Genomic DNA, 15,252 nt, shown 5'->3' with positions numbered 1-15,252 from the left:
AGGGTTAGAAATACAAACAAATGAAAACAAATATGAAAAGACAAATTATATAATTAATAATAACAATAATAATTATAAAAATCCTCCACTGCTGATCCTCCTGCTATAACAAAACCTAAAATTGAAATTTCTCCATTCAATACCACCAATTTCAGCAACATTGGGACCCCCTTTTCCACTACCAGTTCCTTGAGATGTTATATGGCAGTTTCTTATTGTTACGTTAAATGGTGGCGTCTCCTGTAGGATCCCGTTTCATTATGAAGCATCATCAAATACCACAATGTAAAAGGAAACATGTTAACGTTAGTAGGATTAGTATTAGTGGTGTTAGTGATAGTAGTGCCCCGCATGCATTAAGCTGCAGGCTTATGCCTTTCCCCATTCTTTGCGCTTCCACAAGCTTGTTTCAATGTAACCCTGTGCGCCTTTCCCTTAAGGTGAATATTGTGTGTAATTCACTCAACGCGGTTCGGTCTACTGCACTCCATTGCTTTTGGAAGGAGCCCATTTGAATTCCTCGTCTCCTGTCTCGTTGGTTCCTCTTCCATCTGCAACCTGTGTGGAGAAATCTGACATCAAAGTAGTTAGTTTATCGTAATATGGTTTATATTGCGACGTGCGAAATCTTCATGTTCGAACCTAGCGTTGGTCCAGGGCTTACTGTTTGCCTAGTTTCTTACTGACCTCAGCACCATGGGTCAGAGCGTTGACCCAGCTCATAATTGTATGTAGCCTATACCAACCTTACCAATTTGCTCTTTGGCGTTTGGTCCAAATCCTTATGGGTATGCATTCCACAATCCACCAATGTGTCCAAGTTTGTTGCAACTGTTTTTTGTTTCTTTTTCTTTCAAACCACAGACCTTCTGCCAAAGTTATTTTACCAGCCCGGAGACAACGGTCTCCCATTCATGTCCTCTACCAACCATCAGTGTTTTGGCCGCACGGCCCCCAACCAGTCCATCAGTTATTTCCAAATGGTCACTCGCATCAACGTCTTTTCCGAAGACGCCCTTTCGTGCTCTCTCCAAATCCTTTCCATATCGAACGTTCTCTGTGGAAAAAAAATCCTTGATTTCCGATGTCCTTGTGAGAAGCTTGCACTGCTGCCAAACGTTCTTTACCTTTTCCATAGTGAACCCCTGTAAAACCATGGCCTTGTTACCTCATTGCCGCATAAACCGCTTTCAATCTTTACCAACATCCAACACTCAACAATGTGTTTTTCAAACAACCTTTGTTATCTGTCGTTATTTCCTAGGCTATGTATGTGATGTGTGGTGTACTGCAGTCTTTTCTCAAATCTCGTCTGTCCTACGTCGAGTCCAGTGTCACGGTCGCACATGTAGGCCTAATATGCCTATCTCCCCCTTCCTTCTGAAATAACACGCCGTGTTGTTTCAGAAGAATCCACAACAATTGTGTAACCAGGTACACCGCGCAGTTAATGTCTGAACGGTAATCGTAAAAAATCTTAATAAAAATAAAAATAAAAATAAAAACCTCAAAATATCCATAGGTCTAAGGAGTAGGCCTATTCCTGTTGTGACAAACAGAACAAACAATAAAAAAATAATAATCAGTCAAATCAATGTACAGAGAGTATTGGGAAGGCCATCGTGTTTTTAGCTAATTATGTTTGTTCAGTCAGTATTGTGTACTCTTATACAAACTTCCGCGTGGTGTTGGGTAGACTATGTGTAGCTTATAATGCAATGTGTATAATTCAACCCCAGCAGCCACCCCTTCTTGCCCAATGTAGATGTAGGGTAAACAGTCCCACTGATTCCCAAAACACGCCTGTGCGTATGTTTTCATCTTAATCAATGTTACGTGGTAGGGGTCAGATAAAAGGGATATGGGTGTATAAATGGCACCCAAGGGCGTCACTTCTGGTGTGAGTTAAGCAGTAGTGTTACCAAACAATCTTGACATAGTCTTTCAATTTTTCATAGGCCAGAAGGGGTCCCCCAACCCTTCTCCTGTGTGAGCTCTAGGTTCCAAATCCCCTTTGTGTATTGTCCATGGGATAGGTTTGCTCCGGCTCCAGTGTGCGCTTGGTGTGCTTGTGCTTGTTTTTTCTCTGGTTTCAGCTTTGAAGTAGGTGCAGTGCCCTCCGTGTTGTGTAGGCATTCCACTGGCAGTCTCTCACTCAGTGCCCGGTCCCACTATAAGCAAAACACCCCCCATACATGACCCTACCTTGGGCATCGCTACTCCCTGTTCCCCGTCCTCTGAATCCCACCACGTTGTCCCTAACCCCTTAATGAAATTGGACCAACTTCAGGATTGGATGAAGAATGTGTGACTGCTGTGTTGTAACATGAGTTGTATCAATAGTGTTTCGATTCCGTCGCTCTTTTGGACTCAGCTAATTGCAACTTAACTAGTTGTGCATGTGCTGTATCAGTGCTTAGTTTCTCTTCCTCACGTTTTGCACTATACTGTTTCATGTGGTGCTTGAGATGGCGTTCCCAGTATTCGGTGGTACTATAGGGCAAATTTGGATCATTTAACATCGTTTCTCGTACCGGCTTTGGGATTGCTTCTAGAATGGCCATTCTGAACATAGCAGTTTGCAGCTTGTCAGAGCTTGGATGGTTTCCGGCTATGTCTGTCCAAAATTCCTTACTTTTTGTCAAAAAATCTGTTAAGTTTTGTCCTTCTCGTAAAGTAAATGACAAATTTGCTATTGCTCCATCGGGCACTGGGTAGCGTTTACGCATTGCAGTGCCTATGTCAGTTGCGTATAACGCAAATGGGCATGAATCTGGCAAAAGGCTCGTTCTTGCTTCTGTTTCCACTATCTGTAATTCCCACGTGCTTGTTTGTTTACATAACAGCGCGCGCCAATCACCAATCGTTATATTGTGTGACATTGTAGCTTTCGTCAATTTGGACAACCACGGTGCACCCCCTTCGGCGGGTGAAGGCATTTTTTCCAGGATCGAATTCATGTCAGTAAAACTAAAAGGCTTATATTCATCCACTCCGTTCTTTTTCACCAACGGATACATTCCAACTGTCTTGGTTGGGCCTTTACGTGCCATGGTTTCGCGCAAGTCATATCTCTGCGGGGTAGAGTGCAATGTCAATGTGCCTGTCAGAGTCGCCTTACTCGCCCGTGTCCCTTGTGTCTGTGTACCGTCCCTACGTATCTCGCGTCCGTTTTCCTGGTCATGTTGCGTCAAGTCAAGTCGCTCCCTGTCCTGTATTTCTCTTCTGTCTGACTCTCTCCTTGCATTCTCACTCATTTGCTTTTCCAATTCAATCAGTCTCTCCTCATTTGCCTCTTGTATGCGCTTTTGCTCCCACACTAAATCTGAATTACATATGCCCACGGCTTCTGCATTTCCTACACTTTCTTCCTCCGTAATGTCTGAATGTATTGACCCATTACAACTCTGCACGAGTGTGCGCTTCAGTTCGTGAATGCTTTCATTAACAAAACTCTCCAAGTTTTTCATCCGCCTATCCACTTCAGTTGCCAGATCATCCTGTTGCGCAGGTAGGCCTACTACTTCCGCTGTGACTAAACCACTGGTGACTTGGAATTGCGGCAGCTGGTACAATGGGGGCAGTGGGGGTGGGGCAGAGGGGGGCAAGTTTACTGTAGGCCTATTCTTTCTACGCTCGTTCTTTCTTTGTGACAATTCCATCGCTGCGCATGTTAATGACATATTATGCAAATATTTGTTACGCACTTCCAGTACATGCTTCTTATTCTTCCATTGACCCTTTCCTAACAGGGATGGCTTCTTATTCATATGTAAGTCCAATTTTAGTCTAGCATTTTCGGCAGCCTTTTCTAGGTATGGCAATAAAGGACTTCTCTCATCGTTACAGGGTACCATTTCTTCCGATTTTAAATCTCGCCAAAGTTGGACACACACATTCTTCATTCCCGCTCGTTCTTTCTCCAATGCATGACTAAGCAATTCTCTCAATATCTCCTCCCACTGTTCAGAAACAGTGTTCCACCTTATTTTATTCTTCTCTCGTATACCTGACTCCATAATCAATACATTTTCTCCGTTCATCCTGCCTTTAGCAGAATCACCGCTCATTTCGTACTCGCTTGTACGTCACTCGCTCCTCAATCACTCGCGCAAACACGCTCTCACATACACACGGGTACCCGGTCCACACTTATAAGGTTCACAGCTCAGTCCTGATATCAATAATTACCAGAGTGAAACCTAACCAAAAGAAAACAAATCAAAACAATACAATAATAGGCCTATTCGTTGAACTCCAAGCTCAACAGCGCGCGGATCTCCCTGATGCGTATCAGTAACTACTTTGGGAGGGTCCCAGACCCTCCAGAGGTCCCAGACCTCTCCGATCCAGATCTCACTTTCTTCCTGATGAACCCCAGGTTCTCCTCCAGTTGAGATTACTCGACCCCTTCTGTTTTTACCGGATTGAGGAAGCCTCGATGACCACTATTACCAAATTTACCTTTCAGATATTTAATCTTCAAGGGGGAAACACCGAACTACCCTCTGACTTCCGATAAAAGCCCCTCACTCTCAACTCGACCAAATTCACAACTGACGACCATCTGGACCGCAAAAAGTTCAGTTCACATTCAACCGTTCTTTCAGGGCAGATATTTCAACAACCTTCTGTCTAACCTCCAAGGTTCTTGTCTAGTTGAGATTCGCAGATCCCAGATCTCTTCGATTTTTAACAGATGGGGAAACCTTGATGTCCGCAATTACTTGTTACATAGTTAGATGGGCTATTTCGAACCCAATCCTCCCACGGGGAAGCACCAAACTCCTCTATTACTGTACACCTGATAAAGCCCTCATTCCCAACTTAGACTATGTGCAAACCACAACATGTAATACAGTCAAAGACAATACCAAACAAACAAATAGGCCTAATGATGCTTTCGCTGTCGCCGTCAAATACAAGGAGGAATATGCAACAGAGTAACAACACACAATTTGGAATAGCCAATCGCAGAATTTGATTTAACTGGTTTCTGCTTACCTGGTTGTTTGGCCACGTTTCTCGTTGTTGTCACCCGACTGCGATATCCTCCAGGAAAGAAAAAATGTAAATCCTATTGTGAAAAGTAAAAATGTTCTTCAAAAGAAAAAATATATTTTAATTCCTTTTGCTCGAATCACAGAGGACGGTCACCATGTTGTTGAAGTTTACCGTCTTGGTCTCTACTTCTTGCATGTTCAAAATCCGAGTCAAAGGAATCAAAAACTCCAAAAGCCAAATTAATCTATTTATTTTCTAAAATTACCAAATAACAAAATGACCACCACTGGTAATATCCAGAATACCAGCAATGGCCCATACACAGTAAACCCCACAGCTTTCCAGAACTGCAGAGTCTACTACATAAAAATGACAAAAATTGACAGGAACAGCGAAAGCATACGAAGCGCTCCGGAGATCCTAACTTTTTTCTCTCCTTGACCAATAACAAGTATTGAGTTCGGGTGGAACAAAATTAGGAACTCCTGAACTGGCCCTTTCTGTTGGTATTTATGGTTTGTGAGTGTATGGGTGTGGTTATGTGTAAGTAATTACGTGATTTGTTAGTTAACCAAGAATGTGCCTAGTCTGTGTCGATTGTAATCTGTTGTCTTCATTTCCAGGTGGGTCTTGATTTGATCACTCTAGGTCTTCATGACCTCATCTGTGGACTTCCTGAGTTCTGTAACTTGATTAAACAATACACATACAACAGCACATTCTTTTGACATATTTGTGAGTCCTTGGTTCTGAAAAAGATAGAAATCTAATATTAGTCGTTCCCATTGTCACCTACTCCTGGCTTCCTAAAAAATATTAATTCAAATAGTTTTAATTTCTGAGTGACATCACTGTAACCTGTGTCCTAGAAGGAATGATACTTCAAAAGGTTAATATGCACATTGCTGTTCTTCCAGGGTATTCTATGGACTTCAGACTCCTTCAAAAGCAATCAGTTAATCAAACACCACATGACTGGGTTTCAGCTTGTCTCACAATACTGTTTTGATGACATCTGTAGACTCTCCTAAAAGAATGGGGCACTTACTCAACATCCGCATCCCATGATTGTCACATGGGGTCATTGGGCCTACTCAATGGTTTGAGTGCCCACCAACAAGACACATTTATTTTAATGTTTTTAATCATAACCAAATATTGTAGAATTTCCTGCAAACACAAATGAATACCTGAACAACTTGCTGTAAGACAATGCATTATATTTCAGGACCTCAGAATCTAGCCTATTTTCCAACAATAGTTGAGCTAATCCGATGTCTAGTCTGTGAAGTTAGCGTGTGGGAATAAATCAGGCCTCTGCTTCCTGCCTCTCTGTAACACACACACACACACACACACACACACACACACACACACACACACACACACACACACACACACACACACACACACACACACACACACACACACACACACACACACACACACACACACACACACATGCACGCACACAACCCTTGACCTCCGTCTGTTCGTCATGTGTGCATGTGTATGCATTTGTGTACTACCTTCGCCAGTATGCAGGTGCGTTTGTATGTTTAATACCACTTGTACAAATAAGTGCAAGTGTTGTTATTCAACAAGTGTGTGTGCCTGTGTGTGTGTGTGTGTCTGTTTGGTTTGTGTATCTGTGTGTATGGACAACACAGTGGAGGTGATTTATAGTGTGCAAGGTCAGAGTTGGGCGGGCCACTGATGCTTCTTCCTGGTTGTTCTTTGTCTGGAGAGGGCAGGGGAGGGGAGGAGAGGAGAGGAGAGGAGGGGAGGGGAGGGAGAAGAGAAGGAGAAGAGGAGGACAGACTTAGACTTAGATTTGAGTTGAGAGTTGAGAGGAGAGTAGAGAAGAGAGGGAAGAAGAGGAGAGGAGAGGAGATATGTGCAAACTGACGACACCCACCATCCGACCACCTGGCGGGTCACATGACCCTCTCCCCCCTACCCACCCCACCTCCTTCTAGGAATTCTCCTTGTCGGCTGGCAGGCAGGCTGAAGGATCAGCTGGAGGCTTAAGGCTTACATAACAGGCCCTCGCTTTGGAACACATCCAAGGAGCACAAGCGCACACACACACACACACACACACACACACACACACACACACACACACACACACACACACACACACACACACACACACACACGCGTATGTAAAGACACCAGCACAAACACACACATATACTGTAGCTACACACGCACATGCACACGCACACGTATACAAGAATATACACACTTGTGCACACACTTACAGACTCTTCTACTCAGCCACATTCAAACACTTTAACACAGGCACACTCTTGTGTACATACATACAGACACTTATTTGCATGCACACACACACTCGGCGTCTCTCTCTCGCTCTCTCTCGCTCTCTCTCGCTCTATCTCGCTCTATCTCGCTCTCTCTCTGACACACACACACACACACACACTCATGCAGACGCACACACACAGATGGTGACACATGCATTTAGACACGTACACCCGGCAGATAATGCATGCATGCCAATACCTGTGCACACAGCCAGCAGAGCAGTGCGAGTCCCTCCACTACGTACACACAGGCTGAAAAGACTTTTAGTGTCTTTATTGTGATGGGATACTAGTATAGATCAGTGCTTTTCAACCTTTTTTTAACAAACGCCTGCCATAAGCCTCCCAACGCCCCTGTGACCTCATAATAAGCTTGCCAACGCCCCCCTTAGTATTGAAAAATAAAATTAAACAACTGTATTGTTCAACTGTGTTCTTCACCATTGCGGAATAGAGCAAATTTTGACATTCCACAAAAACAAGGCAGAAAGACTTGGAAAATAAAAATGAGGTGTAACATAGATTATCAAGCGGCTTCCTTGGCGGAGGGCTGCACTCTCTGAATGCACTTCTAGTTCGATTTGGTTCAAGTTGGTTAGTAGGCTTTTTTGGCTGTAGATATGGTTTGTGTATTTGTTTTTCTTTAATTCAGATGAATCACAAGTGTCAAGGTTCTTTGTGTGTGAGCAAAACCCTTGAATAATGTGTGAAAATGACCCAGAGTTGCCTTGGTAGATTCATCTTTGTGGGGATTTGAATCAGAGTCTTGCTTAGTTTTGTTCAGTTGGGTTTGTTTGGTTACACTTGCAGTTGCTGATAAACTGTTTTAAGGTTGCTTGGTGACCTTTGCATAACACTGATGGTTTTCAAACGGAGAGAGCGAGAGAGCTAGAGATGGGTAATATGAGAATAGCAAAGAGAAGGAAAGAGGTGTGTGTGTGTGTGTGTGTGTGTGTGTGTGTGTGTGTGTGTGTGTGTGTGTGTGTGTGTGTGTGTGTGTGTGTGTGTGTGTGTGTGTGTGTGTGTGTGTGTGTGTGTGTGTGTGTGTGTGTGTGTGTGTGTGTGTGTGTGTGTGTGTGTGTGTGTCTGTCTAACATATAGACTAGTGTATTCTCAGTTTGTGTGTGTTTGTGTGAGAGAGAAAGAGGGACATGGAACTAGTAGAGAAGCTGTGCGCGTGTGCGTGCGTGCGACTCTTCGCTCCGCTCCGCAGCAGTTCCGCTGTGTAAGGCATTAGTGCGGCCTTTTTCTCAGAGCTGTAAATTTCAGCCGACCAGTTTTATAGATGTTTTCAGAAAAGAGCGAGCGAGGAGAGAGACTGGGAGAGGGAGAATGTGAGGAGGTGAAGAGACCAGAACAAGCGAGCGAGGGAGGAGGAGAAGGAAAAGGAGTGAAGGAGCAAGCAGGCTAGAGAGAGAGAGAGACGGAGAGAGAAAGACGGAGAGAGAGGGAGAGAGGAAAAGGCGAGGAGGAGAGCAGAGCGAGCGAGGGGAGAGCTGAGACCTCTGGCAGAGTCCGCTTCCTGGAAACCTCTCTTCCGTGTTCTCGCCTTTCGTAGAAAACTGGAAATTGAAAATGTGGTTTGATTTTCTTCTCTTTTTTTTCTTCTTTTTCTTTTTTCGTCTTTTCTCCCCCTCTCCACTGCGTGTCCGTTTTTGTTTCTCTCCGCTCTCGCCTCTCCCATTTACTCCTCTCTGTCTTAACCTCTTTTTCTGTTCTCTCTCTCTCTCTCTCTCTCTCTCTCTCTCTCTCTCTCTCTCTCTCTCTCTCTCTCTCTCTCTCTCTCTCTCTCTCTCTCTCTCTCTCTCTCTCTCATCTGTTGTAGGGCTTTTTCTCGCATGTTGTAGGGCTAACATGGCTGCTTTGAATTAAACAGCATTTCTTTTTGCAAGATGATCATCTGTAGGGCAAGTGTTTTATGTGTCTGTGTGGGTAGTGGGATTTCGGACTGATTGATTTGCGAGAGAAAGAGAGAGAGAGAGAGAGAAAGAGAGAAAGAGAGAGAGGGAGAGAGAGAGAGAACACTTGTAAGTGTGTGTGCGCGCGCACACACACAGATTAGGTCCTAATCTGGTTTGGAGAGGCTGTTGATGTTGACACGTGGCTGCCTGCCCCTCTAATCTACACCTTTAACTGCTCCCAACACACACAGTGAGACACACACACACACATTCTATAAGTTAAACTGCTCCCAAGCCAGTGGTTGTTTTGCTACACACACAACCCTTAACACTCACACGCCCCACCCCCCTCAAAATACACATACTGTACAATATACAAAATACACATTGGCTGTGAGGGCCGACCAAAATGTCCTCTTAGCCACAAATGTCCTGACAGCAAAGGTGAAATGTCAGGTTTTGGTCCTCACAATAGGGGTATAACAAGCGCACACACACGCGCACACACACACGCGCGCACGCGAGCGCGCGCGCACACACACACACACACGCACACACACGCACGCACACACACACACACACATCGGCACATGTTGATACGCACACACACACACACACACCCCCCCACACACACACATACACACACACACACACACACACACACACATTCACACACACATTCACACACACATTCACACACACACACACACACACACACACACACACACACACACACACACACACACACACACACACACACACACACACACACACATTCACACAGATGGTGTTATACTGGAGGTGGCACAGTTGCACGATGAGCAAATAAAAAAAATGTCTGGCTTTTAGCCTATCAGTGTTGGTAATCGAACTGGCAACCTTGGCCTTGACCCTTTGAGCTACAAGTTTGACTCCTTTTTTGCTTGACACAAGAATAAGCTACCTGCCAAAATAGGTAAATTGTTTTTAGTCACAGCTTGGTTTCACTCTAAGGCTGTAACGATACACCCAACCCACGATTCGGTTTGTATCACGATATGTGACCCACGGTTCGATACGCCCCACGATTAAAAAAAAAACAACAAAAAAACAAAAAAAAAACTTAAGAAGAAAAAAAATAAGTAATATGTATATATATATATATATATATATATATAACCGTTCTTTTTGCATTTACCTGCCTACATTAATTGTGTAGGCATACTAAATGATGTTGCAGATATACCACTGCTACCTGTTCCCCAGGTGTTGACATCAAAGCACAACACAGATAAATAAGGGATATTAGTTCACCAAGGAAAAGTAGGCTTATTATTTATAGGCTTAGATCACATCATGCTGAGATGCTGACCTTGTGTGAGAGACAGAGACGGAGAGAGAAGGGTCAGGGTTCCAGTAGGTAGCCTAAATAACTGTCTCAGTCACATTATCAAACATTATCCAATTAATAGGCTATCCAAACATTAACTGAAAACAACAATGGTCGTATTTCAGGAAACATGCTGTACAGTTAGGCTACTTACAGAAATACAACACTTAATTTTGATGTTTAATATTTTTGTAACTTTTTTGATCGTGCAGCAGCGCGCGCACGCTCATACAAACAAAACTCAAAATGAACCTCGAATGAACCACTATGCAACACGCACGTTGTCCTTTGTTTGGTTTTGTGATTTGACATTTTGTCAAGAGCGGGAATGGATGCAGATGTAACAGACGAGACAACCTGTTACACAGAGGCTGAAATGGAGCATGTTTTCACTAGGTTTTCTACTATGTTTTCAATGCGGGGAAGAAAATGCTGCCTAATATCCACATCGACCTCAACGTTCGCCCGACTTCAGACGCTTCCCTTATTAGAGGGTCGCGTGGTTTATGCATTTGGGCAGGCGGAGCATCTCGCTCTCTCGCTCTCTTTCTCTCTCTCTATAAAAAAATAAAAAAATAAAAAAATAAAAAAATCTTCACATGTTTGATAAAGCCTTTTTCGTCGGTTGTTCATTTCTGTGCTTTACCTTCCGACCTATGCATCCGAACATGTTTTGCTTTTTTGCAGTTTTGACTCTGACAGGAGTCGGCAGATTTGTGCACTTTCAGACCCCGTTGGAAGACACGACCAATGACGCGTCGCAGACACACGCCACTTAATTTGTGCGTGCGTGCGTGCGTGCGTGCGTGCGTGCGTGCGTGCGTGCGTGCGTGCGTGCGTGTGTGTGTGTGTGTGTGTGTGTGTGTGTGTGTGTGTGTGAGACAGCTTCCAGTAACAGGAGTCCAGTCCACTGTGTGTCAGGATGGGAGGTGACTCATCATTGAGAATAGTTGTAGTTGTGGATGCGGGAAATGATTTGGGTGCCTGCCCTGTAATAGTAGCAAAGCACTGGCCTTTCCCAATACACACACACACACACACACACACACACACACACACACACACACACACACACACACACACACACACACACACACACACACACACACACACACACACACACACACACACACACAAACACAGGGCTGCTGACAGCTTATGCCAGGCCAACGTCATCTGTAAGTCATCCAAATCATATGATGTAATGTCAATGTAATAATAATGCAATATCTCCCTGGGCGGGGGGCAACTGAGCCGGGGGGCAACTGAGCCCCTGGTCCTCACATTGTCCACTTCCCTGTGCACGTGTGCACATTTTGTCATTATTTAATTCCTTAATATTCTGTTTATATGTGTGGAGCAGCTTATCACCCAGGATATTGCGGGAACACGCATGGCACATTCAAAGCAACATTGAGTTTTAAATCCCACATACTTGTTCCTCGCACCGCACTAGTTGTTTGTCTGCCAGCTCCACTGTATGAATGCTCCCCAACTTAATCTTGTGTCGACATCCATGTGAATGGATGGTGGAGTTTTCTTCATGTCGGCGATTCTTTTCATACAACGTACATTTATTGTGCATTTCCTCATATATCCACCTTGTTGCATACGGGGCCTAAATGTGTGCCTGCCATGTCCACTGAATGAATGCTCCTCGATTAATGTAGTGACTGTATATTCCTGTGTAACTTGGTTGTCAATTATTAATTGTTCATAAATGAATTTATGCATAATTCATGCAAACTACCTGACGTCTGCTACTAAAAAATGTCATTGACCTGTTTGCTAGCTCCCCTGCAAATGCTCCCCGATTTAATCTAGTGACTACGTGCCTCCTATTTCCTTGCTGAGATTAGCCTGGTGTTGCTTTGGTGCTGCCTGCCTTCTGAGGTGCGTGGAGAGGAGAGGCTGTGTGCATAACACGTAGCCCAGGACAGATCCAGATCCAGGCTTAGCCACACCATTCTGAGGCTGAGCTAAAAACAAAGTGTCTGTATATTGCACCCTTTTTTTGACAACGTTGGCAACAGTTCTCTTGTGTGTAGCTGTGATTAGGTGTGTGTGTGTATGTGTGTGTTTGTGTGTGTGTGTTGGCAAGCCATGTGTGTGTGTTTGTGCCTATGTGGAGTGTGTAGTTGTGATTAAGCGCTTGAAACACATCCTGAAACTCTTCTCAGCTTCCTGGCTGTTGTTTTTAGCAGGTTAAGGGAGCCGTGCGTCTTTCAGTTGACAGCTTGCGGTTCTCATAACTATTTTGATGATTATTATTCTCTGAACTAATGTTTTCATCTCTCTCTCTCTCCCTTTTTCAATTTCCTTCTCTGACTCTATTCCTGGTTCTCTCTGTCTGTCTCTCTCCCTCTTTTCTCTCTTCTCTCTCTCTCTCTCCCTCTTTTCTCTCTTCTCTCTCTTCTCTCTCTATCTCTATCTCTCTTTCACTCCATCTCTCGGTCTCGGTCTCGGTCTCGGTCTCTGTCTCTCTCTCTCTCTCTCTCTCTCTGCAGGATAAGGTGGACCGTTCTGGTTCTCACCAGCCTCCTAACCTCATCACCACCAGTTTCCAGCAGTCTTCATCCAGCCGCAACTCTCCAAACCACCAGGGTAAGGATCTGGATGGATGTCTATCTCTCTGCTTACACACACACACACACACACACACACACACACACACACACACACACACACACACACACACACACACACACACACACACACACACACACACACACACACACACACACACACACACACACACACACAGGGGGTCATCATGCATATTTTTTTCATTCTTTCATTCATTTTGTGCACACCTGTGTGCATGTCTCTCTGTGTGTCAAAATCGGGCCCACAGCCCTCCCAGGGGCAGTGTGTAGCATCAGGCTGAATAGGCTGTGACCTGAGCTCGCCTCCCTTTTTCCTAGTATTCCCTGCTACCCGTTAGCATAGCTCAGCACAGCTCAGCTCAGCATAGCATAGCAGAGAATAGCATCACCTTCCAAATCAGCCCCCCTCCCCTCCCCAGACTGCTTCCAGAAGCATCGCAACACACACACACACACACACACACACACACACACACACACACACATACACACGCGGCCTTCTTCCAAAAACGGCAAAGTAAAACTGACACACACGCACACACAGACACACAGGGCCAAATTCCAGAGAGGGCGTCAGTCCAGACAGGTCAGCTCCGAGAAGGCTCGCCTGGTTTCATGTGAAGACTAAAGAGCTTGGCCACACACACACACACACACACACACACACACACACACACACACACACACACACACACACACACACACACACACACACACACACACACACACACACACACACACACACACACACACACACACTGATGTACAATGCATACACACCTCCCACCTCTATCCTGTTTGCCACTGACACACACACACACACATGCGCGCGCGCATGTGCGCGCACACACACACACACTTTTTGTTTCCTTTTTTTATGACAGTGAACGTGTGTGTCTATGCATTTTAAAGGAACAGTGCACCGTTTTTTGGAAATATGCTTCAAGAAGTAATACCAACAGAGAATGGAAGAACAGGAGAAAGGTAAAGGCTCAGTTATTTAAATCAAGGGGAGATGTAAAATGATGATTATTTCAAAAAATGGTTCCTTTAAGATCCTGTACAGTATACGTTTTTGCACAGAGGTTGAGATGAGTAATGGGTGATGTGCATATATGTCCTCGTGCATGCATTTCTCTGATTGCATTTCCACACACTTGGGGGTTGTGGGACTGAATGCGACTTGTTTACTGTACATGTTTTCCCTGTTCGGCTGTATTGTCAAGAGTGTGTGTGTGTGTGTGTGTGTGTGTGTGTGTGTGTGTGTGTGTGTGTGTGTGTGTGTGTGTGTGTGTGTGTGTGTGTGTGTGTGTGTGTGTGTGTGTGTGTGTGTGTGTGTGTGTGTGTGTGTGTGTGTGTTGTGAGGAGCCTGTCAGGTCACTGAGTGCAGAGACTAAAGCGCTGCTCCTCCCTGGAGTCACATATTATATACTGAGACACACACACGCACACGCACACGCACACACACAGGCTATGTGCACCACGTTCCCCTAGGTCACACATTCTATATACTGAGCTATACATACCATACTAAGCCCAGCAGAGCAAGGTTTACACTCCCACTGCCCTCTCTGGTTTTTAACGGATGAATGGTGGCTCGCTCTGCACTGGCTATACGTCTGTGCTCCAGATGCTGAGGTCACACACACATGCGCATGCATGCACGCACGCATGCATATACACTATATACGCACATACTTGCACACAACATGCTCACATTTAAATGTACACATAAACACGCTGCTTGTAGAACTGGGGAAGGATTCTGGGAAATGAGCTGGGAAACTTATTCTCTCTCTCTCTCTCTCTCTCTCTCTCTCTCTCTCTCTCTCTCTCTCTCTCTCTCTCTCTCTCTCTCTCTCTCTCTCTCTCTCTCTCTCTCTCTCTCTCTCCTTCTGTGTCCCTCTTGCTCTCTCTCTTTCTGTCTGTTTCTTTCTTTCTGTCTTCTTTTCTTCTTTCTTCCTGTCTTTCTATGCAGTTACCTCTTTGTTAATCTCTCACACTCACACCAACACCCATACACACACCCAGAGGAGTATGCA

The 15,252-nt window shown here is 44.7% G+C and overlaps 1 protein-coding gene across 2 annotated transcripts in view; it reads left to right on the top strand.

Annotated features, from left to right (window-relative positions):
• Nucleotides 1–15,252, top strand: part of grb10a (growth factor receptor-bound protein 10a) — a 148,868-nt gene that overhangs the window by 36,065 nt on the left and 97,551 nt on the right. For both annotated transcript variants that reach the window (XM_063185220.1, XM_063185221.1), the window contains one exon: nt 13,112–13,208. In XM_063185220.1, coding sequence (XP_063041290.1) covers nt 13,112–13,208 — 97 coding nt within the window. The remainder of the gene's footprint in view (nt 1–13,111; nt 13,209–15,252) is intronic.

This window comes from Engraulis encrasicolus, chromosome 20 (assembly GCF_034702125.1).
Source record: "Engraulis encrasicolus isolate BLACKSEA-1 chromosome 20, IST_EnEncr_1.0, whole genome shotgun sequence".
NCBI classification, from domain to species: domain Eukaryota; kingdom Metazoa; phylum Chordata; class Actinopteri; order Clupeiformes; family Engraulidae; genus Engraulis; species Engraulis encrasicolus.
Note: the sequence above shows the minus strand (reverse complement) of the source record. Positions and strands in the feature narration are given on the sequence as shown.